The 24,125-nt window shown below is 31.9% G+C and overlaps 1 protein-coding gene and 1 long non-coding RNA gene across 7 annotated transcripts; one reads left to right on the top strand and one right to left on the bottom strand.

Annotated features, from left to right (window-relative positions):
- Nucleotides 1-55: 55 nt before the first annotated feature.
- Nucleotides 56-23,306, bottom strand: LOC118451027 (monocarboxylate transporter 9). 6 transcript variants are annotated; one of them, XM_085655739.1, is made up of 5 exons: nt 11,529-12,512; nt 9,367-9,541; nt 1,239-4,095; nt 866-1,151; nt 56-503 (listed from the first exon to the last, which is right to left on the bottom strand). In XM_085655739.1, the coding sequence occupies exons 3-5, from the start codon at nt 3,525-3,527 to the stop codon at nt 325-327; spliced, it is 2,754 nt and encodes a 917-aa protein (XP_085511865.1). In that variant the 5' UTR covers nt 3,528-4,095; nt 9,367-9,541; nt 11,529-12,512; the 3' UTR covers nt 56-324. The 6 variants fall into 6 exon arrangements, with proteins under 6 accessions (XP_085511865.1, XP_035743020.1, XP_035743021.1 ...); XM_035887127.2 differs by lacking the exon at nt 9,367-9,541 and having other exon boundaries at nt 1,239-3,655; nt 3,752-4,095; XM_035887128.2 differs by lacking the exons at nt 9,367-9,541; nt 11,529-12,512 and adding an exon at nt 23,135-23,306.
- LOC146873112 (uncharacterized) lies at nt 21,627-23,632 on the top strand. The gene is made up of 3 exons (XR_014981931.1): nt 21,627-22,043; nt 22,146-23,334; nt 23,496-23,632. It is a non-coding gene; the product is annotated as an uncharacterized LOC146873112 (long non-coding RNA).
- The last annotated feature ends 493 nt before the right edge of the window (nt 23,633-24,125 follow it).

Genomic DNA, 24,125 nt, shown 5'->3' with positions numbered 1-24,125 from the left:
AATAATAATAATAATAATAATAATAATAATAATAATAATAATAATAATAATAATAATAATCAACGTGCAACATGAAAGTTAATATTATATAATATGTATATAGACGGTACGCGTCTCCGTCAGAAAAATCTTCAAAATACATAGAAAGTATGTGTGTTTTCTTTTTTATGTCTCTTTTTTTTACGCGTAAATTTACAATTCCTGAATTGGAAAGATAATTTTCCCATAAATTCCATTAACCTCCTCCTCCTCCGTTATTTTTTTTTTGTGTTCATTTTGTTTTTAATATCTTTCGTATTGTAATGTTATGAATCATGTCACAATTTAAACATTATTCGTTTCAGCGAAATCCTTGTTAGCTACCTCTTCCTTCAAGCCTGGCCTAAATTTTCGATAGAGGCCGATGAGTGGCGTTACCAAAAGCAACGCCCCGCTTACGGCAATGAAGAAGCCGGCCAAGTAGAAGGAGAGATCATACGATCCGGTGATGTCATATAACCACCCTGAAAGAATAAAGAACGGATCGATAAGGTCGAAGACCCTAGTCGCGAAATTTCAATCACAGACTGGGTTGTTAAAAATAATCTAACCCTAATCGTCTTTTAATAAGGGTAAATAAGTAGAAGATTGAAAAGAGTCTAACGATAAAAGGTGGATTTGTTTCGTTGAAAATGTTTCCTATCTGTGTAAACAAATTTCAAAGTATATTACGATCCAATAATCGATGGTATCTAACCTTTTTGACCGCATTTTGACCACTTTGATAATCTAATACCTAAATCTGTACATGAACTCACTTGGAACAAGCAAATGGAACAAGTGAAGAAATTTGACACGGGCAAGTTATCAATAATGGATATTTTACCAGCTAACGGTGGACCCATGAGATTTGCGACACCCTGAACAAGAAGTAAAAGTCCATAGGCATTGGTAAATCTCTCAATTGTGATTAGCTCGACGAGAATGATGCTGGTAAGACTATAATTCGCCGAGATAAAGAGACCAAAGGCACCAGATATTGCGCAGAGCATATAATAATTGCTGACGACCATAGGTATCATAGCCGTGACTGCACCACAAAGTGACATACACACGGCATAGACGATGGAAGCATTCGCCCAATCTCTATCACCAGCCCAACCTAGAATAATCTGAAAATAATGAAAAAGAAATAACAATTAAATGACTCTCGTAATTGTTCAGTTTAAATAAAAAGAACAACAAATTGTTGTGATTACCTCGCCACCCATGTTGGTGATACCAATTACCGAAATCAAAATGGAAGCGTCGGTTTCGCTGAAGCCCATCTCAATGGCATTATCTGTGAGATAGACATAAGGTACGTCGTACCAAGTGTGTAAAAGGAAGTTACTGATGGCAAAGAGTAAGAATCGTGAGTCGGCAAAATGGGAAAAGTCCAGCATATCAACGATAAGATCCCAGAACTCCCAAAGGCCGGCGTACCAGACCAATTTCGTTTTAGCTATCGTGGTCATCGAATTCCTGTAAATATCTGGACAGCTTGAGGCTCTCAACCGATACCTGTTGATATTGAGCATGGCTCCTCTATATGTGAGACTGTGCCTGTGCATCCTGATGTCCTTGAGATAGGCTGTGGGCAGTCTTCGTGGATGTTCCATGGTACTTGAACGGCGCAAAGGACTATCGGAGTTGATTTTTTTTAACCACCAAAGATACGCGGTATCAGTCTGTCTTCCATGTTCTTGCTCATCATTTTTCGAGCTTTTGTCTTTCCGATCCTCGCCTTTAAGATCAGCTAATGGGCTGGGCGTTGGTACGAATCTAGCTGAAGGTATACTTATTTGATCGTGAAGAGCACCGGAATCGCTGAAGCTCTTGGAGGATATCAAAAGATTCGGATAATTTTGTAATAAGACGTTATAGACATTCTTTCGAGTACTTAATAACTCTAGTACTTCGAGTGGAACCTTCTCTCCGTTTTTAACGAAAGTAGGCAAACTGACGAGACTGGAGAAGAGTTTATCGTCGTCTCCTTCCTCTTGCAGGCGAAGATTCTCGATGATCATCGCATTCGCCGAAGCAAAACTTCTTTTTGTATCACCGTGAGGCGTTTGAGTTGTTGTATTTGCCGAACTACTTGCGGAAAACGAATCAGCACTGGAGCTTTGTATTCTCGATCTCTTTTTCTCACGATTTTTTCTCCTCTCTTCAGTTTTTGCCTTTGTTATGGTGGTCGTCCACTCGAGATCTCTCATCAAACAACCACATACCGCCAAATTCAAAAACAAACCTGCTAGTATCAACATCGTTCCTCTCCAACCATATTCCGCAAGAAGATACTGAGTTACAGGTGCAAAGATAAAAGTACCAATGCCGCTGCCGCAGACAGACAATCCTGTGGCGAAAGATCTCTTCTTGTCGAAGTAGTAAGCGACGATGACGACTGCCGCAACGAAACATAAAGATAATCCGAAACCGGAAACGACTCCGAATGTGAAAATTAGAACCCCCATTGAATTTGCGTATGAACTCACGATAAATCCTACGGTTGCTAATATACTACCAGCTATCGAGACTCTCCGACAACCGTACCTGTCCGTTAGAAAACTCGCTACTGGTCCAGACAGCAAAGGCATTGCCATAAAAAGACTACCTATCCATGCAGTCTTTGATTTGCCTTCTCCAAAATAATTAAGAAACTCGACGTAAATGACACCGAATGAAAAAGTGATGCCATCCGCTATGAGATTAACCATAAAGGAAGCAGCAACCACAACCCAACCCCAACCACCGTCTGGTGGTCTGGCTTCACAAAATTGATCGAGAGTCGAATTGTCCTCAGAGCTACTGGTAGTCGAAGTAGAGATTGAAGGACTCGGATGTGGCCTCTCGTCCGATAAATTCTGTTGCTGTTGTTCTTGTTGTTGTGATTGCTTTTTCGAATCCTTGTTAAATTGAACATGATGTTGTTGCTTTTCTTCTCTCGGTGATTTACCGTTAACGAGTCTTTCCGTACTTTTCTCTGTAAGTGAGTGACTCTTCGACGAGAGAGGGATCCTCGTTGGTGATCCAAAAAGCGAATTTCTCTCGTTAAAAACATTCTTCAACTTTTGCGGACTAAACGAGTCATCTTTATAAAGACTTCCTGGTCTCTTTGGTGAATTATTCATACTTTCTGTCAACTCTTGTTTCGCTTCTTGTCGTATCCTCGATCCAGGCTCTAACCACTGATCGCTATAATTCTCTACAAGTCTTTTCTCTTCGCTGTTATCCTTATACCTATTTAAAGCTTTGGAAGAGTCCTCTAAGAGAACCTCCATCATTTTCTGTCTTCCAGTATTTTCTTCTGTCTCTTCCAGGCCCATTTCGAAAGGTGTCCTATTGGTAACCTCAATAACAATCTTTCGATCATTCGAATCCAATACTCCATTTCCCTCCAATGACCCAGACTCCTTCGGAAAACCATCGTTTCTCTCACCTATCGATCCATTTCGTTCATTCTTTCGACTATTTCTCTTGCCCTTGAACTTGGTCCAGTCAGCCATATTGGCGAACACGAAGGAAGCGTTCTTCGTTCAAACGCAATTTATCTGACTTTGTGTCGAATGACATCAAAGCCCACCTTCGATGTTTCTTCTTGTGATTTCCCTTCTTATAATCTCACAACGAGAATCTAAAGAAAATGAAAAGAGAAAAGAAGAAGAGAATATGATTTCTTTTCCTCAATGAGGTTTAATTGTTTTAAATTTCGTAGAAAACTTCACGGAACTTTCAATTCAAAACCGATTTAGTTTCGTCCTTGATTTAAATAATGGTAAACACGGCCACTCGTATAACTGCCTAGTAAACTGACGACGTAACGGCAACAGCAACGCGGACGCGAACGCAGCGTAATATGAGAATATGATGTCTGGACGCAATTGGCCCGTAACCACACCGCCACCATCGCAAACTCGATCAAAAATTCGGCAAGTCCTTCTTGATGAGCCCCGTTTATGCTGATGCTTTTGCTTCTGCTGCTTGATCAGGACCACCTCCTCCTCCTCCACTAAACAATCGTCAACCCAGGCACCCATACGGCGAACGATACTGATTCGGCTCTAACGGTGTATTCTGGAAAAAAAAAAACTTTCGATTATCTTCTGGTCAGGATGTTTCTATCTACTTCATTAGAAAAATATGCTGGTAGTGTGACCTAGTAAGTCGATTTCAACACTAGGAATTAAAATAAACTCTAGTATTTGATATTTTACAATTTTTGTTAGAAAGAGAGACAGAGAGAGAGAGAGAGAGAGAGAGAGAAAAGAGGATGAAACTATTACATTATATATATAAGTTTAAATGTGAAATAAAGATTTTTGAAATGTTCTATTGCTACAGTGATAGAAGTGATTTCTAAAATAATTATTGTTCATAAATTGGATATCGAACGTTCAATACATTCAACTAATCTGATCTAAATTCTTAACAAACTATCAAGTGAATTATAACGTAAGCTCTATTCGAAAGATTTCATGTGAAACTGAATATTTCACTCTCAATTGATATCGAATATGACAAATAAACGATATTGCTATATTTGATTAAGAATCCTTCTAATATCACTCGTGTTCCCGAGATTTAACTCGGCGAGATACGCCTAACAGAGACGAGATCCGCTTCTGACATTTCGTAACCGGTCGATGTAGCTGGCTCGAGTTAGAGTCGGCGATTATAAATGAAGTTCATTGTGTATGAGTTGCTATCAATTTAAGGATTTAACGTTGGCCACGGTGGTCACGTGGTTCTCTCTTGAGATACACTACGACCATATCTTCCTCCCCCACTGCGTTTCGTCTTCTTCTTCTTCTTCTTCTTCTTCTTCTTCTACCATCATCTTGTTCCTTCTTCCTTCCGTATTCATCGAGGTCGTTTTTCTATTTTCTTTTTTTTGGAAATAAATTTAAATTAAAAGAAAAAAAAAGGTATTTATATATTTTTTTACTTAATATAATTCGCATAACAAAATTAATTGCTTTTATTTGTTTCTTACTATTATTTTAGTTTCTTAATATTTTCTAAATACATTCTCCGTAATAATTAAATAATGAAAAATTCAATAAATTTCTAAGATCCCAACAAAAAACAAATCAAAACGTTAAGTATTCACAAACTTTAACGACACGATATCTTCCGCGATTTTAAAAGTTAGCCAAGAAAACATATTAGAAGATGATACTTAGATACGTTTACGGTCTAAATTTGATCTCCGCTAAAGCTTTCGTATCTTTCCTTGAATGTAGCTTTTGGTAACAATTAATTGTACGTGTGAATGTAAACACAAATATACACACATACATATATAAGAAGAAAAGCGATGCAATGTTATATTTTAAGGTTACCAAGCAAAGTTGAGCCAATATTTAACGAGAATCAACATACATTTATATCGAAGATATAATAGTTGTCTTTGTCCACCTGCGCCAATCTTCCGAGTTTATTTACGTGCTCTTCCTAGTATTCGTGTATTTAAAATCTATCATAATACCCCTGAATATTATCCGAGAATGTTTTTAGCCGAGCTAAAATGTCAAAGATCGTATGGAAAAAAAAAAAAAAAAAAAAAAAAAATATAAAAAGAAAGAAAGAAAAGAAGTAGAATTATTGACTTTCTAGAAAAACAGAAATTCTAATATTTTAGCGAAAAAATATTAAATATTGTCCAATATTGAAAAAACTAAAAAATTGCATTATTACAAATATTTTTTTACGAAATTGAACGAAAAACTATGTATTAATGCACATATTAATTTTGCAACCACATACATATATTAAAAGTTTAAAGATCAGATAAATTAAATCTATCAAAGAAAATATTTATTTAAAAAAAGGATTCAATTATTTTTTAAATAAATTTGGATTTTAAAAAATTTTGTTACACTACTATTCATTTCACGTCTACTTCTCGTTTCTCAGTACAAACACGCTCTATCTCTCTGCTAACCACTCGTTGAATTTTAATTGATATCTTGTCATTTTTAATGACATCTATCCTTTACTTTCAATAGAGTTATTAATCCTCTACAACCCAATTTTTTTTCCATTTCCAAATGAAAAAATAGTTCAGACAAAAGTTAGTCGTTTTTTCACGTAGAATATGTTGCCGTTATAAAAAATGTGGATTTCCATTAAAAAGAAAAAGAAACCGAAATTAACTTTGAAATAATGATTTTGAAATCTTCCACTCAAATAAAAACAATAATATTTCTTGATATCAAATAATTCTTATCTGAACAATTTTTCTCCAAAAATATCTTATTTCCGAGATAAACATTTGCAACGCTATGTTTTAAACACCCAGTATATATTATTATTATATTATATTGATTATAACTTAGACTTAAAAAAGAACACTAAAAACCTCGTATATGAACTAATAAATAATTTCGTTGTTATAAAATGAAATAAAATTGAAAAAAAAACACATACATATATTATGAACCTATATATATTGAGTCGATAACTAAGTGATTGCGGATTTTGTCAATAAATATTCTTAGTATATTCTTTTGTTTTGTCAACGTGTTTAAAGCACTTAAACTATATTATTTTCTTGTTTGGACTTCCGTCTTTATAGCAAAAAAATGTATCGATTAGTTATTTAGTTTCGTTTTTATCCCAATTTAAAAAAGGAAGAACAAGACGTGCATTTCAGACATATTTTATTGTATTATTTCCGAAAAGACAGGAACGCATCGTAATCACATAAGAAGTTAAGTGCCGTATATGGGAATGAAGCCTTGAAAGAAAGACAGCATCAAAATTGGTTTGCCAAATTTCGTTCTAGTGATTTTTCACTGAAAAATACTCAACGATCTGACTGTCCAGTTGAAGTTGATGAGATCATTATCCAAGGCCATTATCGATTCAAATCGTCAGGGCACAACACGTGAGATTGCAGAGAAGTTCAATGTATCGCATATATGCATTCAAAAAAAAAAATTAAAACAGCTTGGCTATATCAGGAATCTCAATTTATGGATCCCTCATCAGCTTAAGGAAATTCATTTGATGCAACGCATTAGCATCTGGGATTCGCTTCTGAAACGCAACGAAATTGATCCATTTTTGAAACGACTGATAATTGGCGAAGAAAAGTGAATAGTTTATAACAGCACTAATCGGAAAAGATCGTGGCTGATGCAAGATGAACCAACCCAGACGACATCAAAAACTAAGATTCACCAAAAAAAAAATTATGCCGTCAGTTTGGTAGGATTATAAAGGAATTCTGCACTTTGAACTTTTACCAAAAAACCAAACGATTAATTTAAACGTGTACGTTCAACAACTCGCCAAACTGAGCGATGCAGTTCAAGAAAAGCGATCAATATTGGCAAATCGTAAGAGTGTTGTTTTCCAGCATGATAATGCAAAGCCCCACACATCTTTGGTCATTCGCCAAAAATTATTGGAACTAGGTTCGGATGTGTTGTCACATCCATCATATAGCCTTGACCTTGCACCTTCAGATTACCATTTATTTCATTCCATGCAAAAATCCTTAAATGGTAAAATTTTTGACACTGGTGATATAAAATCACATTTAATTCAGTTTTTTGCTGGCAAAAATCAAAAGTTTTATGAACATGTAATTATGACACTATCTGAAAGATGGCAAAAGGTTATCGACAAAAACGAACAATACCTAATTGAATAAAGTTATATTTTAAGAAAAAATTTTGAATTTTTCTTCTTATTTAAAATCCGCAATCACTTAGTTGTCAATCTAATATATTACATTTAAGTATGCGACTTCAAAGTTACATGCCATTATAAAGGGTTAAATATAATAGAATACAAAATCCTTCAGCTTTGTTGAATGACGTCGTCTAAAACATGCCCAGGTGTCATAATCCTTATTAATTACGGCGCTTAATTCACGAAAAAGGGTGGGCCGCTTCATTAAAACGGACAACCGGTGGCCTACTTTCTTTCGGCTAATATAAAACAATGTTCGAGGATGTGTACCTTTGTTATCGTGTCTAACGTAGAAAAGGCAGATAAATTAAGTGAATTCTCTGCAGGAATGTTGAAATATTATATATATATATATATATATATATACCATCAGATATACAAAATAAAAAGAAAAAACAAAAAATAAAAAAAGAAAGAAAGAAAAATGATTAAATAACGAAAATAATTATAAAACTTGAATAAATAAATAAATATCAAATTATTGTAAAATATTAGATATTAAAGACAAAATCTACATAAATAAATAAATTCAATCATTGTATATATAAAACTAAATTCTTTTTTCTTTATCTTTTGTTTTTGTTTCATTTACAATTCTATTTTTATCTTCTTCTAACGCAATATAATTATCCCCTTATTTTTAATTAACTTACGCAAAGATATCGTCATTGAAGGGCAGAAACAATCGTACAATAATTGAACGTTTGATTGTTTGAGCAGATAACGGGTCGACGTCTCAACAACATACGATAAAATGAAAATAAAGAAGAGAACATAGATGAAGAAAGCAATGAAACAAGAGTAGACACACAAAAGACCTTCGACTGTAGGGAGTCGATGCAATCGGTAGATCATAAACACTATTGTGATCACTTTCACACTATCGACGCCTTTGAAAGGGGCTATGGTGTACGAACGCTTATCGAGAGAACTTTTAAAGATAACACAACGATGTTGTCCCTCCTACAAGTAAAATCGAAAAAGTTAAAGGAAACAGATTCTCAATATTGTCGACGTTCGATCTGTCGGTTAAAATTAGCGATAAAAGACAAGAATGACAAATCAATCTTTTCATTCCTAACTACAAAATTATTGCATTTTCTTTTTTTTCTATTCAGTATATCATATATTAATATATATATATATATATATATATATATATATATATATATACAATATATATATCCATTATTTTAGCGACAATATTTTTACCATAAAAAAGAAAAAAATTACATTTTACAAAAATTTATGATCATTATTTTGAAAACGATCGAATAACGAGACACATAACAGAATGTTCATTTGTAGTTAAAACTGTGATCCCTGGTATAAACGAAAGAGCTTATCCTCAAGCTAACAATCATTATTTGTTTTTCTTCTTCTTTTTATACATAATACGACAAAAAAAAATGTATTATACGTCGTAAAAAACATTATATAAATATATGAAAAGAAAGATATCGAAAGACTCTAATCGAAATACCTAAGTAATATGTGCTCACTTAAAGTGCCATCAAGAATAATCCACAAAACGAGGTTTTGATAAAATAGACAATGAAATTATTGTTAAATGAAATTTCGTCCTTGAATCGCGAAAAGACGATAAGATTACCTCAGATGAATCCTTGACAAGCTTAAACTTACAAACATTAAAAGTTACGTGCTCCGTCGAACGCTCATTGCAATTTGAATTTTCTCGAGTTTCACTTATCTCTTCGGTTCTCTTTCTACCACGCATCTTTCCTCCCATCCCTCCATCTCCTCCTCCACTGCCTTCGGCCCACCTCCCACTCTCCCTCTCTCGCGTGAAAGGGAGAATCTGTAAATTCGTCGAACTTAGCGTCTTAAGACCATACTCTCTTCGTTAAACGTATCGGAAATCTATGATTTGTTACTACTAGGAATCACGATGGCAAATACTAGAAACTTTGACCATTCTAAAGTTCCAATCAAAAACATTTCTATTCATGTGCATTAATGGGAACAAATCGTTCATTATGTATAATACGAATTAATAATAAAATCACTTTTACTAATTTGTTATTAGTTTCCGAGTATGATCTTCAAAAAAAGAATACATATATATGTAATTAATACATATTACATAATATCTATGTGCATAAATTGAATAGAAACGAATATTGTTAGGAAATAATTATAATTTTATACTCATTGTTCACCATCTATTATATGCAAAAACTAATGCTTTCTACACTGGTTACATTCATAATTGAATTAAAATTCTTATTCAAATATTGATTATTCAGAAAAGTGTTTAATATAGAAATTAAAAAAACAATAACCAACGCAATAAACAATACTACATATAATTACGATTAACATAATTTTACACTTTGAATAATTTTTGTATATAATGCAGAATAAATTTGCATATACATGTGCAAATACGAAAATGAATCATTTTGCCTATAATAAAACCAGCAGCAAAAAAGAATATGAAATTAAAAAGATAAAGAAAGTAAATGAAAATACTTCGTGAAAAATCGAACAGTAAGTTCGAATTAAAGTTTGGCGCGTAACGTTTGAAGAAAGAAAGCACGTGGCTCCTTAGAACTGACAGTTCGGTTATTATCGGAAAGTCGGATAACGTTTGACCGGGAAACTATGGACCTTAGTTATCTCGAAAAAAACGAATGATCCATGGTTTACTACGTGTTTCGACACACCAATGATAATCATTTGTTTATCCATCCATAACGAAACATATTCTTGACACTTCAATGATATCATTTTTATCATTTGCTTCGTCAACCATTGTCATGCTTTATTTACCAAATTCAAAATTCTGTACGTGCTTATTTTTTATTAGTTTCAACAACAAAATTAAAACAACATTTGCTCTCTCTCTCTCTCTCTCTCTCTCTCTCTCTCACTCTCTTTCTCTTTTTGTTTATTTTTTGAACGTGATCGATCTCGTTGTATTATTAACAGAACGTGACTGTTTTCTTTTTATTGTTAACAGAATTAATCATGCAAATTTTTGTAACTTTCTCATATAGAAAGAAAAAAAAATCAATAATTCCTTTTTATCATATTTCCATCAAATTTCTCAGCCATGATGTTTTATTAATGCTTTAATTAGTTTCAGTAACTAAAAATTCACATTATCGTATCTATGTAAAATGAAATTCTTTATAGTATGTATATATGTATATGTATTTAAATATGTCTTTGCTATATCTTTCTAACGAAATAAAGAGTTTAAGGGTCAAGAAAGTAAATCCCTTACAATTGGATTTCTTCAGGTAAAATGACAATGTGAAACCATACTAAACGAAGTGTTGTTTCAGATTATGACGCTTTTCTTTTCATTTTCTTTTCTTTGAAAATTTAGCTTTTTCACAAAATATACACACATTCGTACATATATACATATATACATGCATATATATATAAACACATATATACATAATAATAAGTACATAATAAAAATAGTAGGTATTAATGAATAATATTAATAATATCAAATATAAATATATATATATATATATATATATATATATATATATATAAACCTGGTATTTGATTATTATTGAATAACAAAAAAAAACGAAATCTCTTAATCATCTAGAAATAAATCGTTTAATTACTATTGATAAGTGAGATAATGAATCGACAGCTGTTTTAATTCGTTATCACTTACGAGCATTTATTTTCGTGTTTTCATCATTGTTCCGGAGCAATCTATCGAATATCTATCGAATATCTATCGAACGATTTTTATACGAAAACTCAATAGGAGTATCAAAAAAAATGGAAAAGAAAATAAAATAAAAAGGACGTACCATAACGAGAAAACACGTCATTAAAGTTGATTCCAAAGATCGGTAGAGGAAAGTGGAAGTGATCTCTCAACAATTTTTTTCTTTCCAACGTCCTCTTTCCTTTGAATTGAAACTTCGAATTACTTCGAATACGATCGATCTACTGAATCAAAAGTTTCATAAGGAATGTTACACTCGTGTAGAAAACATGAATGCAACGTACAATCCGTTCTGTAACGTTATCGTTAAATAAAAGTTCGTTTACACGATATCCATGTGTGTGTATATGTTATATATATATATATATATATATATATATATATATATATATATATATACATGTACGTGTATGTATGTGTATTTCTTGTCGCTCTTGAAATTCTTGAGATTAACACAATCAAAGGACAACACGTCCTTTATATTAAAACTATCGCAATATCTCGTTTCTATTTACGTTCTATCAATCGGTCGAATCTCAAATGGATCTTCGAACTTTTCATATCAACAGCAGCATCACGCGTGGTTCTTCTTATCACTCAACTCGTAAAAAGATTAAACTTCCACAAAACTCTCTCTCTCTCTCCCTTTCTCTATCCCCTCTCTCTCTCTCTTTCTTCCTCCCTTTCTTTTGTCCCTCTCTGTAAAATATTTCGAATTCTTTTTTCTTTATTTCTTTCTAATTTATTTTTATTTATATCTTGTAACAACCACGTGAGTTTCACATTCCATGGTCTAATCTCCGATTTTTCTATCTTTACGTCTCTCTACGTCTCTCTCTTTCTCTTTCTCTCTCTCTCTCTCTCTCTCTCTCTCTCTCTCTCTCTCTCTCTCTCTCTCTCTCTCTCTCTCTCTCTCTCTCTCCCTTTCTCTCTTTCATAAGGTCTCGAAAAAACAACACAAGTACGACGTGTCTCTCGCGATATCACATGACCGATATTGAATTTACGCGGGAACTTACTAAACACACAAACTATTTTATTCTTTTTTTTGTCCCCCCATCCCCACTCCCACCTCCTAAGAAGATCAAATCTCGTGTCTCGAATTTCTAAATATTATATATGGTTTTTTCTTTCTATTTTTTTTTTGTCAAAATTACTTCAAATGCAAATAAATGCTCCCTCGTACGCGAGCGCCGTGATGGCCGGGTTAATACTGATAGCTGCCATCTAAGCGCACACTCTTCTCAGGTCTCTTGTATATATATATGTTTCTTCTTCTTTTTCTCCTCCTCCTTCTCCTTCTCCTCCTTCTCATCTTCCTCCTCCTCCTCCTCCTTCTTCTTCATCACCCCTCCTCCTTCTTTCTCCCTTCTTCTTCTTTTTCCCTCTTTCGTTTCTCTTGCAAGCTAACTCATATTTAAAATAAAAGCGCGCGCTTTTCCTTACGATTCGAATAGTCTAGATAAGACCCTAATTGCGACTGTATGATATTACATACATCGTACTAATCGTTATATATTATTTATATCATATCATCTATCGTCACCTAATTGTCGTGATTAATTTTCTTAGAAAAATAAAAAGGTATTGTTCTAGTGGACATTTGAATCGTATAACCAACTACATTTTTTATTTTTTATTTTTTCTTATATATATTTTTTAAATTTAATTAAAAAAGATTTTTGAATTAAAAAAAATTTTTGGTGAATAAATCAAAATTAAATTAACATTCGATACGTGAAGACAAATATCTGCACCTACGTATGTATATATGATAAATCACTAAATAAAACTTTTCGAATAACTAAAATATATATTTTGCAATGAAACAGATAAATTTCAAACTTACTTATTCTTTTTTTCATCTCTTTTGCACAGTCATTTGAAGGTGAATATGATCGTTCGAAATTCGTCTTTTTATAAGTTGCGAAATTGTGTCAGTACACCAAATTGTATAAAAAAAACTGTGAACTTTGCCTCTTAATGACGCTAATAACCCATACAAGCAGTTGACGCGATAATGAATGAAAAAAAAAAAAAACAGAGAAAAAAACATATTGTAGTAATAAAAATATGTCGATCTATTTGGAAAAATATTCATATTCTTGGAAAAAAAGAATTTGTGTTAAACGAAATATGATTTCTTATTAATAAAATAAATTTTTTTCTTTCATATTCTTAAGTATCTTCAAAAACAATAAAAAATATTTTTGATCCAGTAGAATTATGTTTAAAATGAGAATGATTTCTCTTAACAAAAATAGATATTTCTTGTGATAATACAAATTGTGATAAGCTATTTTGTTCGTCACAAAATTAATTCTTAGATCATACTAAATATAAGTTATACTTACAATTACACAGTATACTTAGTACAATTATATAGTATACATAGTATACTGTAGGTTTCACATTATATAACTTGTTTTTTTTTCAACACAAAAAATTGAATTATAAAAAGCTAAACATCTGCAGCATTGTACGTACAATTTACTTATATAAATTCCACACTTTGCTAGCTATTATCATAATCTTGCTCTAATTTTTATTTTGAAACTAATTCCATAAAGGATATTATTTTATTGAACGGCAACGAGTTTTAATATCATCGAGAAAATGATTTGTAATTATATATATTTTTTATAATAAGGAGCAGACTCTCTGTGGGATAGTCTTCGTGAGCTCATTAAATTAAATATTCTTGTGACTAGCTAATATGGTTATCGCATAAGATAAACAGGAGAATGACTCTTAACACGGTAGAATTTATCTCCCCGTGACTTGTTTCACTCGTTACTCCAAACATCATCTTGAACTAACTAAACCGTCCGACTCTACCGTCCTTTGCATAACCATTTTTTTAATTTACACTATCATTTGCAACATAGCAAAGTTATAAACTATATTGAGATTTGTGGCAAAAATAAATAAAAAAAAAAAAAGAATTTTCCATAAAATTCAATGAAAAATAAAATATTTATTAATCGATGAAAATCGGTTCTTTATATTTTCGATTGTCATGTTTTATTTTCTTTGTCAAATTACAATTACAAACTAAATACAAATGAAAATCTATTCCTCTAATTAATTCGAAGAATTGAAAAACGCAAGTATATTGCGAAAAAATATGATATCGCGTCAACGTGACGTTTGATCGATTAAAAATAAGAAATCTTCTAAGAAATTCGCTTATAAGTAAGAAATATATATATATATATATATATATATATATATATATATATATATATAGAGAGAGAGAGAGAGAGAGAGAGAGAGAGAGAGAAAGAAAGAGAGAGAAAGAGAGAAAGAGAGAGAGAGAGAGAGAGAGAGAGAGAGAGAAAGAGAGAGAAATTGTTTACGTCTTTCGATCATTGCCCGATTGTAAGTCACGCTGCGTAATAACTTCTATCATAAAGGCATTATTTCTCTCTTTCTCCCTTTCTCTCTCTCTCTCTCTCTCTCTCTCTCTCTCTCTCTTTCTTTTTCTCTTCCCTTTCTCTTTTTTTTCATTTATTCAACTCCAATTTAATCAACTGTTGAAAGCAATTTTAACAAAAAGATCAGCTGTCGTCGAATAATTAACGATGATTATTATATTATCTGACACCGATGTACTCTTATCGCAAAAAGATATCGAATATATAAACGCAATAAAGATGTAACGAATGAGATTTCTTTTTTATGAAAATCAAGGACATATGCATATATATAAATCAAATATGATGATAATTGAAACGACAATTTTAAACGAAACTGAGAATAAGCCGCTATTCTTCATTGAATTTATCGTATCTTTCGAAACGATATCCTACGCGATTTGTGAAATTACTATGTATATGTTTACGTGTTCTTTCTCTCTCTCTCTCTCTCTCTCTCTCTCTCTATCTCTCTAATATTACGCAACATATCACTATTTCGTAGATTACATCAGGCACGTATTTACCGATGTCTATCTTAGTGACTATTTTGGGAAAAACAATTCAAAAAGACAAGAAAATTGACACTTTCAAAAGAGATAGATATATAAACATATATAATATATATAATACAATATATATGTATATATATATATATATGTTTTCTTTTATTTCTTCATCAGAATGTTTCTAACCCACCATAAAGATTTTACATACGTATTATCCACGGTTGACACCGAAGAGAGACTGCATGTTCTAACACACGCATATCTATACGTATGCATACATGCAAACATCTTCACGTATCGATTTGCAAACGTATAGAGTTCTTGTAGCGAATGACGTAGTTACTAAAAAATATATATGTCAGAGAATATATAAAGGGTAAGGGATAGAGGAGAGATATATACATACATACATACATACATACATACATACATACATACTCACTCACTCACTCATTCACTTACACGCACGCACACACACACACACACACATAAAGAGAGTTGATGGCATCTTCTATCATGATAAAAATAATTAATTTACCCATTTCAGATTTAAAATGATCTTACCAATATTTCAACGTTAATGCATACACACACATGTATCTCAGTATAATCTTTCAAATATTTAAATAAAGGCGAAAAAATCTTTCTGGTACATAATTCTACATTAAACATAACAATTTTATCACGATTCTCTGTGAAACGAGCTCGGTAAAATTTGATTTTTAAGATCCCTAAGGTAGCAACACTTTTTACTCTCGCAACTTCTCATGAAAGTGTCGGGTCATCGACTTCGCTTTTCACGTTTTTCAACGTCTCTAGTTCTCTACTTTGACGATGAAAAAACGTTTCCCGTAGATTTTATGAAGATCGTACGATGATATTCGTCAAAGAAGAAAGAATCTAAAGATTCTAAGAGCTCGAAACTGTTAGAAGAGAGATACAAAAGAGAGGGAGAGGAAGAGAGAGAGAGACAGACAAATAAAGAATGTATGTGTGTGTGTTTCGAATTAAAAAGAAACGATTATATACGAATAGGGGAAAAACGTAAAGAAAAAATGCAAAAATAAAAAAAAATATTCGGTCTTCTTCCGGTCTTTGTTCTTTCTCGCGAAGATGGATAAAAATATGGTTCCGCGGTACGGGAAACAGAAATTGGTCTGATAAATGGTTAAAAGGATAATAAGATAACTCTTATTTAGTGGCATGTACTACCGGTCGTCCGAATGAGTCAGTTAATTTGTGTCTAATGTACTTACTCTCGGCGTCTTTCTATTTCGCACATCGAGTTCAATCATTTTCGATCGAATTATATTTTAATTAAAATATCAAAATGAATATTAATATAAATAAAATAAATACAAGATAATAGAATTCGAAATAAACAATTTTCTCCAAAACAAAAATGTATTCGTTCTTTAATTCGAATTTACTGCACTTTTCGTTTTCCAAAAATAAGGTTATTTATAAACGGCGATGTGAAAGGAATTGAAAAGGCGCTAATTCCTTTTTATTTACTTTTTCTTTTTCTTCTTCCCTTTTCTTTTTTTTTTAATTTACCTCGACGTTGAAAATTTCACGTCCCGTTGCTCCTTCCCGCGAAGAAAGGAGAAAACTGGTAGAAAGTAAACGCTTCGCTTATTCGCAATAACTTTGATTCTCGATAGTAAGAAAAGATATTTTTTTATTATTTTGTTTTCCTTTTTCTCTATTTTTATATGATGCTCAATTTTCTTAGTTTTCCCAGTAATAATAACTCTTTTAATAACTCTTCAATCATCACGATAATTATCACTAAGATTAATCTCTAAGATAATGTTTTATTAGTTGCAGACAAATGATATCAACATGTATTTAATATGAAAAGAATATTGTTTATGTATAATGATAAAAATATAATAATATGATAAAAAAACGGTGATAAAAAAATTTTCTCTTTTTTTTTTTCAATTATTTTTCCCTAATTTTTCTTATAAGCTTAGAATCAATAATCTATTATTTCATATGATTTTGCCTTCCCATCAACCTTGGCTTTGCTCGCTTAACGAATTCATTGTATGCATCCACATAGTTAGATATAATTTGTTTACAAAGTCATATATAAATACGACAGGTGGTTAAATCTCTTTTAAAGATCGACGTTGTTCCAAGAAATAGTTGAGGAAATATAAAAAATATAGTTGAGGAAGGGAATTAATATAGATGGAAAGAATTTTGGTGATTTTTTTCTTTGTGTCTTTCCACGAAATAAATCATTCGACGTAATATTTAATTAATTTCCATAATAGCATTGGACGTTCGACTCGCCTATTATTGTGATTTCCCGTCGATTAATCAACGTTCAAGAATTTAACTAAGGACTTCATCGTTTCTTTTTGAGCATATACCTAATTCTCTTTTTACATGATTTTTCCTGAAACCAATCTACCATGTAAATGGAAAATTAGGTGAACTTGATTATAACGACGATAATATGATAAAAATAAATAGAAGTAAACAAAAATTTCTTAAAATTTTTAAAAATTAAAAAAATTAAAAAGAAATGAGAAGAAAAAACATTCGACCTTTTTCTCCTGATATTCTTTGAAATACAGATCGATGCTAATCGTTTTCTATAATTCAATAGTGCAAATATGTCAAACCGCATTCTGATCATTAAAAGATCATAAAAAACTATAAAAAAATATCATTAATGATACATATTTGATAAATACATACGTATCATCTACTTCTTAATCAATTTCAATAAAATTCGAAGTTCAAATATTGGGACCATCAGCTCTTGTCGTGGTGACGACAATACCTCGAGTATATTTTTGATAGACTTGAACTAAATTTACTGACACGATCACTGACATTCAAATCGTTCTACGTTGCCATTTAAATTTTGATTTTAATAATAATTAGAGTTTCTTTGGAACATTTATAAATTCTTATAAGTTACATAATATAACTACATCGCTAAAAGAATTGAAAATTATAACGATTTATACAATTCGAAATCTTTTTCAACACCTGTTCAAAGTTATTGAATAAAAATTAATTCTTTGCGATTATAAGACGAATGAACATTTTTATCTGGTCGTGAGTTAAGTTATGCCCGAAACACGTGATCTTTTATTTTACAAACTCAACAATGTAATGGAAAAACAAAAGAGAAAAATAGAAATAAATGATAGATTGCGTCAAAGTTGCGTCAATTCCATTTCATAATAGTTCCAATATGGTAAAAATAAATTATAGGTTTCACTGTATATAATCTTTGACTATACGCGTATATGCCATGCGTCAATCGTTCAAATTAATTTTAGCTAATAAGATACCCATGTAAAAAAAGAGAATAAGGATATCCAAGGTTAAAGAGAATAAAAGAGGAAGAAAGAGAATTTGATATTACAATACATTGGAGATCTTTAAGAAATCTGTCTCTGTCTCACTCTCTCTCTCTCTCTCTCTCTCTCTCTATATATATATATATATATATATATATATATATATATATATTTCAACGATTGAAAAAAAACGGGAAGTTACCTCGAGAAAACTGCATTGCGGAGTACTGCGCCGATTGCATTATGTCATTTTTTCAAAAAATCTCAATTCTCAAAAAATTCAATTCTTTTCCCGCCTATAATTTTAGCTCCATTTATACCGATCAAAATTTGATCTCAAATTCTATCAGACTATAGTGAATGTTATGATAATACATATACATATATTCGTACGTTTTCTTAATCTCTTTGTACGATCCTAATTGCCACGTAATTAAAGATTACATTCAAGAAAATAAGTCAATCCCTTTTATCGAATCACGGGGAAGTATTTGAAAAATTGTTACAATTAAGATCTCTGATAATGTATGACACTTGATTTGGGAATTATCAATTCGATAAATAATATCAGATTCGATTCTTATTCGTTATTAATATAAATCATATGTATTAGTTATTTCTTTTCTGGCATAAGCGTTATTTTATATATATATGCGCATATATAATTACATATTGATACATATATATACATAAGATATGTGTGTTTGGATAATAAGTACTTATATAACTTTTCTAGACATTTCTAAATTGTTCTAATTTGTTCTTTTTTTTCTTTCTTATGTCAACGCAAAATCATTCTATGAGATTATGTACACGCTATTCATAATCAATCATTATTAATACGAAGTCATTAAATAATCTGAATTTTTCTGAGAAAAAAAAACAAGACACCGGATTGTTTATGATCGTTATTACTGACAATTCTTTGAAATCAGTTTAGGTTTTCCATTTTATAAAAATCTAATGACAATAATAATATCAAATTGGAATATGTTCAACCTCGAACGCGAAAATAATGTTTTATCGGCCATTCTTGTCGCAAGATATATATATGCATATAAAATATACATATTATATATATATATATATATATATATATATATTATATATATATATATATATATATATATATATATATATAGTATTTTACGATTAATATGTATCCTAGCGACGTAATCAGATTCGTGATAAGAAAAGCCAATGAGCAACCGATATTCTTCTGCTTCTCTCGTTTGCATATACTCAATTAAATCTCTAATTTTTAAATTAAGGTTGAACAAAGAGATACGATTGAACAAGTGGAAGATGAAAAAAAGAAAAAAGAAAAAAATAGAAAATAAGAAAGAAGAAAAAAAGTAAAAGTAATTCTTAAGAATAAATAATCTTTGTTCGTTGTTCAGAAAGGTTTTTTTAGAAAAATACGAGGCAATACTTTCGGTAGAGGAATATTCAACAGGATTCCCACATTTGTATTCATCCTACATAGTTTCCACGGGTCGCGATCGATAAGAATAAAAACACCGCGATAGCTCTCTTTTCTTTCTCGTGAACGGTGATATTATTACGTCTATGATTTCATGAATTTTTTATTCTTAAATAATTATATATTTATTCTAATTATTATTCAATTTTTAATAAGACGAATACTATTGTTGTACTGATCGTTGTTGTAAAATTGTGACACCTTGTCGATTAAAAATATATTATGTAATGTAATATGTCATCAAAATGATATAAACAATATAATTAATGATCACTATAAACTAATATAATCTAAAGTGTTACTCGATCGATGTATTCTCTCCAACTCTTTGTTCAATGATCAATTTTTCAATACAAGAATGTCTTATAAATTGTTTTCTGAATATTGTTTTATTAAAAAAATATATATATATATATAAAGAATTTTTTTTTTCTTTAAAAAAAAATATATATATAAAGAATTCTTTTTTGTTTTAAAAAAATATATAATTTCTTTTTATAAATTTTTTTCTAGTTAGAAAAAAAATAACAAAACTGTTTAAAAATGTAAGAAATAATAATTATTCTAACAATTAGAAGACGATATTTTTTAATAAAAGCATTAAAAAAAGAATGCTTCAAATATCTTTCATATTAAATATAAACCTTTTCTGTTTGTGGCTCTTCCAAATATGCGAACATTGGCTCTCAAAACTATTAAACTTGCCTATCTTTGCGATATAACATCGACATATATTCTGATTTTTCACATGTTACACACATAGCGTAAAATTCATAAGTCAAATTAACGAAGTCTGATCAGCTGATTTCGTTGCCATAACCACAATGAACACTATTGATCCATGGAAAGCTTCTCTCTCTCTCCCTCTTTTTCTCTTTCTCTCTCTCTCTCTCTCTCTCTCTTTCTTTCTTTCTTTCTTTTTCTTTCCCTTCCTCTTTAATCTACTTTAATCGTTCGGCTATTAAAGGTCGAACAAAGATAATCAAAACACGAATCGCTATAAATTTAAAATTCAAATTGATAATACTCAATTACAAAAAACAAAATGAGAAACTATAAAAATGACGGAAGTTCCTTGACCGAACGAATAATCCGTATTTATTCGAAAGCCTGTTTGTAAAGCTTCATCGATTTCATATTGGATTTTTTAAATAACAAAGTTTATAAAAAAGTCTCTCTTATGATTTTAAAACGTTTAATAATATTTAAATTTTACGAATGAAAAGAGAAATAACGATGTTTGTGAGACTTTTTATTAAATTTTTAATTCGATGAATTCAACGAACAAACGAATGAACGAACAAACGAAAAGCGCGCCTCGTGAAATCGGCCGATCTCGTTCGTTCTCTATTTCTCGTTCCGTGTTCCGCGTTCCAATCTCTGCATGTACTCTGGCACAGAACACATCATCCATACACGCACCGGCAAGTACTTGTAAACAGAATTAGCAGTAGGCCAATCAGCTGATCGTGCCGACCGCAACGGCCGCTATTGATCCGCGAGAGGCTTCCCTCTTCGTCGAAGGAGAAAAGCTTTCCTTTCCACACGATCCGCATAGCTTCTTCCCTTTCTTCCTCGACCTTCTCCTTCTCTTCTTCTTGTCTCTCTCTCTCTTTCTCTCCCCTTTTGTCGACAAAAAACGTCACTACGACGCGTGTATCTATGTGAAACCATAAGGATCGAAGAGAGATAAAAATAATAAAAAAGAGCAAGAAAAAATGAGTGCTCTTATTATCGGAATGAATATCTGAGTACTCAAATTACTCGTTATTATTTAAAATCTGAGCTTAAATCCAAATCTGGATATTTGGATATTCGAACCTAAATCCGAGTATATTAACATACAAAAACGTCTAGCATGTTAGTTGTTTATAATGTTTCATATTATTATGTTCTTTAAATGGTAAAGGAACATCTTTTTGGAAAATGTTCCGTCTTAAATGAAATTGTTTTTTTTTAAAGATTATCGTAAATAACTTCACGACAAACTGGAAAGAAAAAACCACCCCTAGTAACATTGGACTAGCAGGACGAGAAGGGCTCTTGATGATTAAATACTTTATGACAATACATCATTGCGTAAAGTATTAGAAGAAACACAGGATTGTTGATTATGAAGAAAGAATAATTTCACCAAATGTTGCGATAAATACATTCGAAAAATTTATATCGTAAGATGATATTAACAGCTCTGTCATCAATAGATGTCATAAAATATCTGGCTCCCTGATGTTGGTTGGTCATTAAGAGAAAGCTTAATCTCTATCATCAATAATCATTAGTTATCGATCGTGTGAGAAACAAAAAACGGTAAACATATTTATTATAATTTTATCTGTTTCATTTTCTTTCACATATTTACACTGATATATAACAACCACAAAAGATTTCCGTTTCGAATATGTAATCTATTTATCCTTTACACCATACACACACACACACATGTGTCCTTGGCCTTTACGTATATTCAATTGTAAGTCTGGATACTCGGGTACGAATGCCCGAAATGTCATTTTGACCCACTTCTTATCTGTTCCTATAATTTGTACTGTCATAAGTATCCTTCCTGGAGCGTTTTCTCAATCCTCGCTACAGCTATGTCCGAATTGTTTATCTCAAAGAAATAATAATACATATATTATATGTAACAGATAAAGCGATTATTGCAACAGTTGAATCAAAATGATTCGACATTCGTTGAGCGAGAGTTAAACAAATATTCAAGCATTAATAACAGAACTAAACTCGGAACAAGCAAGCATTCTCTCTCCCTTTCGCTCTTTCTCTCTCTTTCCCTCCCTCTCCATCCAACGACAAGTATTTTTAACCTCTACGTTTCCGCAGAGAGTGCATATACCCGATACAAATGATGTATGTAGATACACGTGTATACAATCACACACACACACACTTACATATATGTGCACGACGAACATACAACTTCCACTTACCCAAGGTCGTCTTTGGTGCTCCAAAGCGAATGCTAAAAAACTGCGACACACTGCATCGTACACGGGCGCGGGAACGAGGAGTTATGAACGTAAAAAAAAGAAACAGAGAAATATAAAGGAGACACAAGCGAAAGAAGGCGATGACACCCGAAAATGAACAACGAACAAGAGGGTGAATTACGGACACCGATAAACAAAGGGTATGCTTTCGAGAAATGTAGCGACTACTAGTCCTCTCTTTTCTCTCTCTCTCTCTCTCTCTCTCTCTCTTTCTCTCTCTCTATTTCTATTTCTATCTCTCTCTATCTTTATCTCAATCTCTCTTTCTATCTCTATCTATCTATCTTGCTGTCTTCAATAGACCAATGGACGAACGGACGGAAATAGACGAAGATGAACGAGTAGAAAAACGAAGACGTTCCTGAGAGACAAGAGTGAGATTGGAATGACCGAGAGGGTTAAAGAGAGGGAGGAAAATAATGCTTAAGAATACCGAAAGCGAAGGGAGAGAAAACGTGAGTCGAGACGAAAGGCGTTAAGGCCACACCGAACGCGACGCTGATATGCGTTTTCTTCGTCGTTGCTCCCGTCTTCCCCCTCTCGCACGTTCTCCCTCTCTTCTATTTCCTTCTATTACTCTCTCTTCTCTCTTTCTTCTCTCTTCTCTCCCTCTCCCTCTCTCTTTCTCTCTTTCTCTAACTTACTCTCTCACTCCTTTCATTTACGTTCTCTATCTCTTTTCTCTACGCTCTCGCTTTCCCCACTCTCACTGGACGAGGGTGAGTTCGCTTTCACAGGCGCATGCGCATCAAGCCAACCCTTCTTTTAACTGCTATTAGTCGACTCGCAAAGCATAAGAATGATATGATTAGCGTTCACAAACCTACGCTATCGTTTTGTATCTTTATCGAATACTTTTCATTCTTTTTTAAAAAACGTCGATTTCTCCGACTCATTTTTTCTCTTCGTAACTATAGAGAAAAATAATTGA

This window comes from Vespa mandarinia, chromosome 3 (genome assembly GCF_050613455.1).
Source record: "Vespa mandarinia isolate Hongniang chromosome 3, ASM5061345v1, whole genome shotgun sequence".
Classification (NCBI taxonomy): domain Eukaryota; kingdom Metazoa; phylum Arthropoda; class Insecta; order Hymenoptera; family Vespidae; genus Vespa; species Vespa mandarinia.
The sequence above is the reverse complement of the archived record's forward strand: the minus strand, read 5'-3'. Positions and strand labels throughout refer to the sequence as shown.

Excerpts from the sequence above, each read along its gene's own strand:
- LOC118451027 (XM_035887128.2), bottom strand. The coding sequence starts at position 3,527 with ATGGCTGACTGGACCAAGTTCAAGGGCAAGAGAAATAGTCGAAAGAAT. Across the intron at positions 1,152-1,238 it reads TCACCAACATGGGTGGCGAG|ATTATTCTAGGTTGGGCTGG; the intron begins GTAATCACAACA and ends CATTATTTTCAG. Across the intron at positions 504-865 it reads CATGGGTCCACCGTTAGCTG|GGTGGTTATATGACATCACC; the intron begins GTAAAATATCCA and ends TTATTCTTTCAG.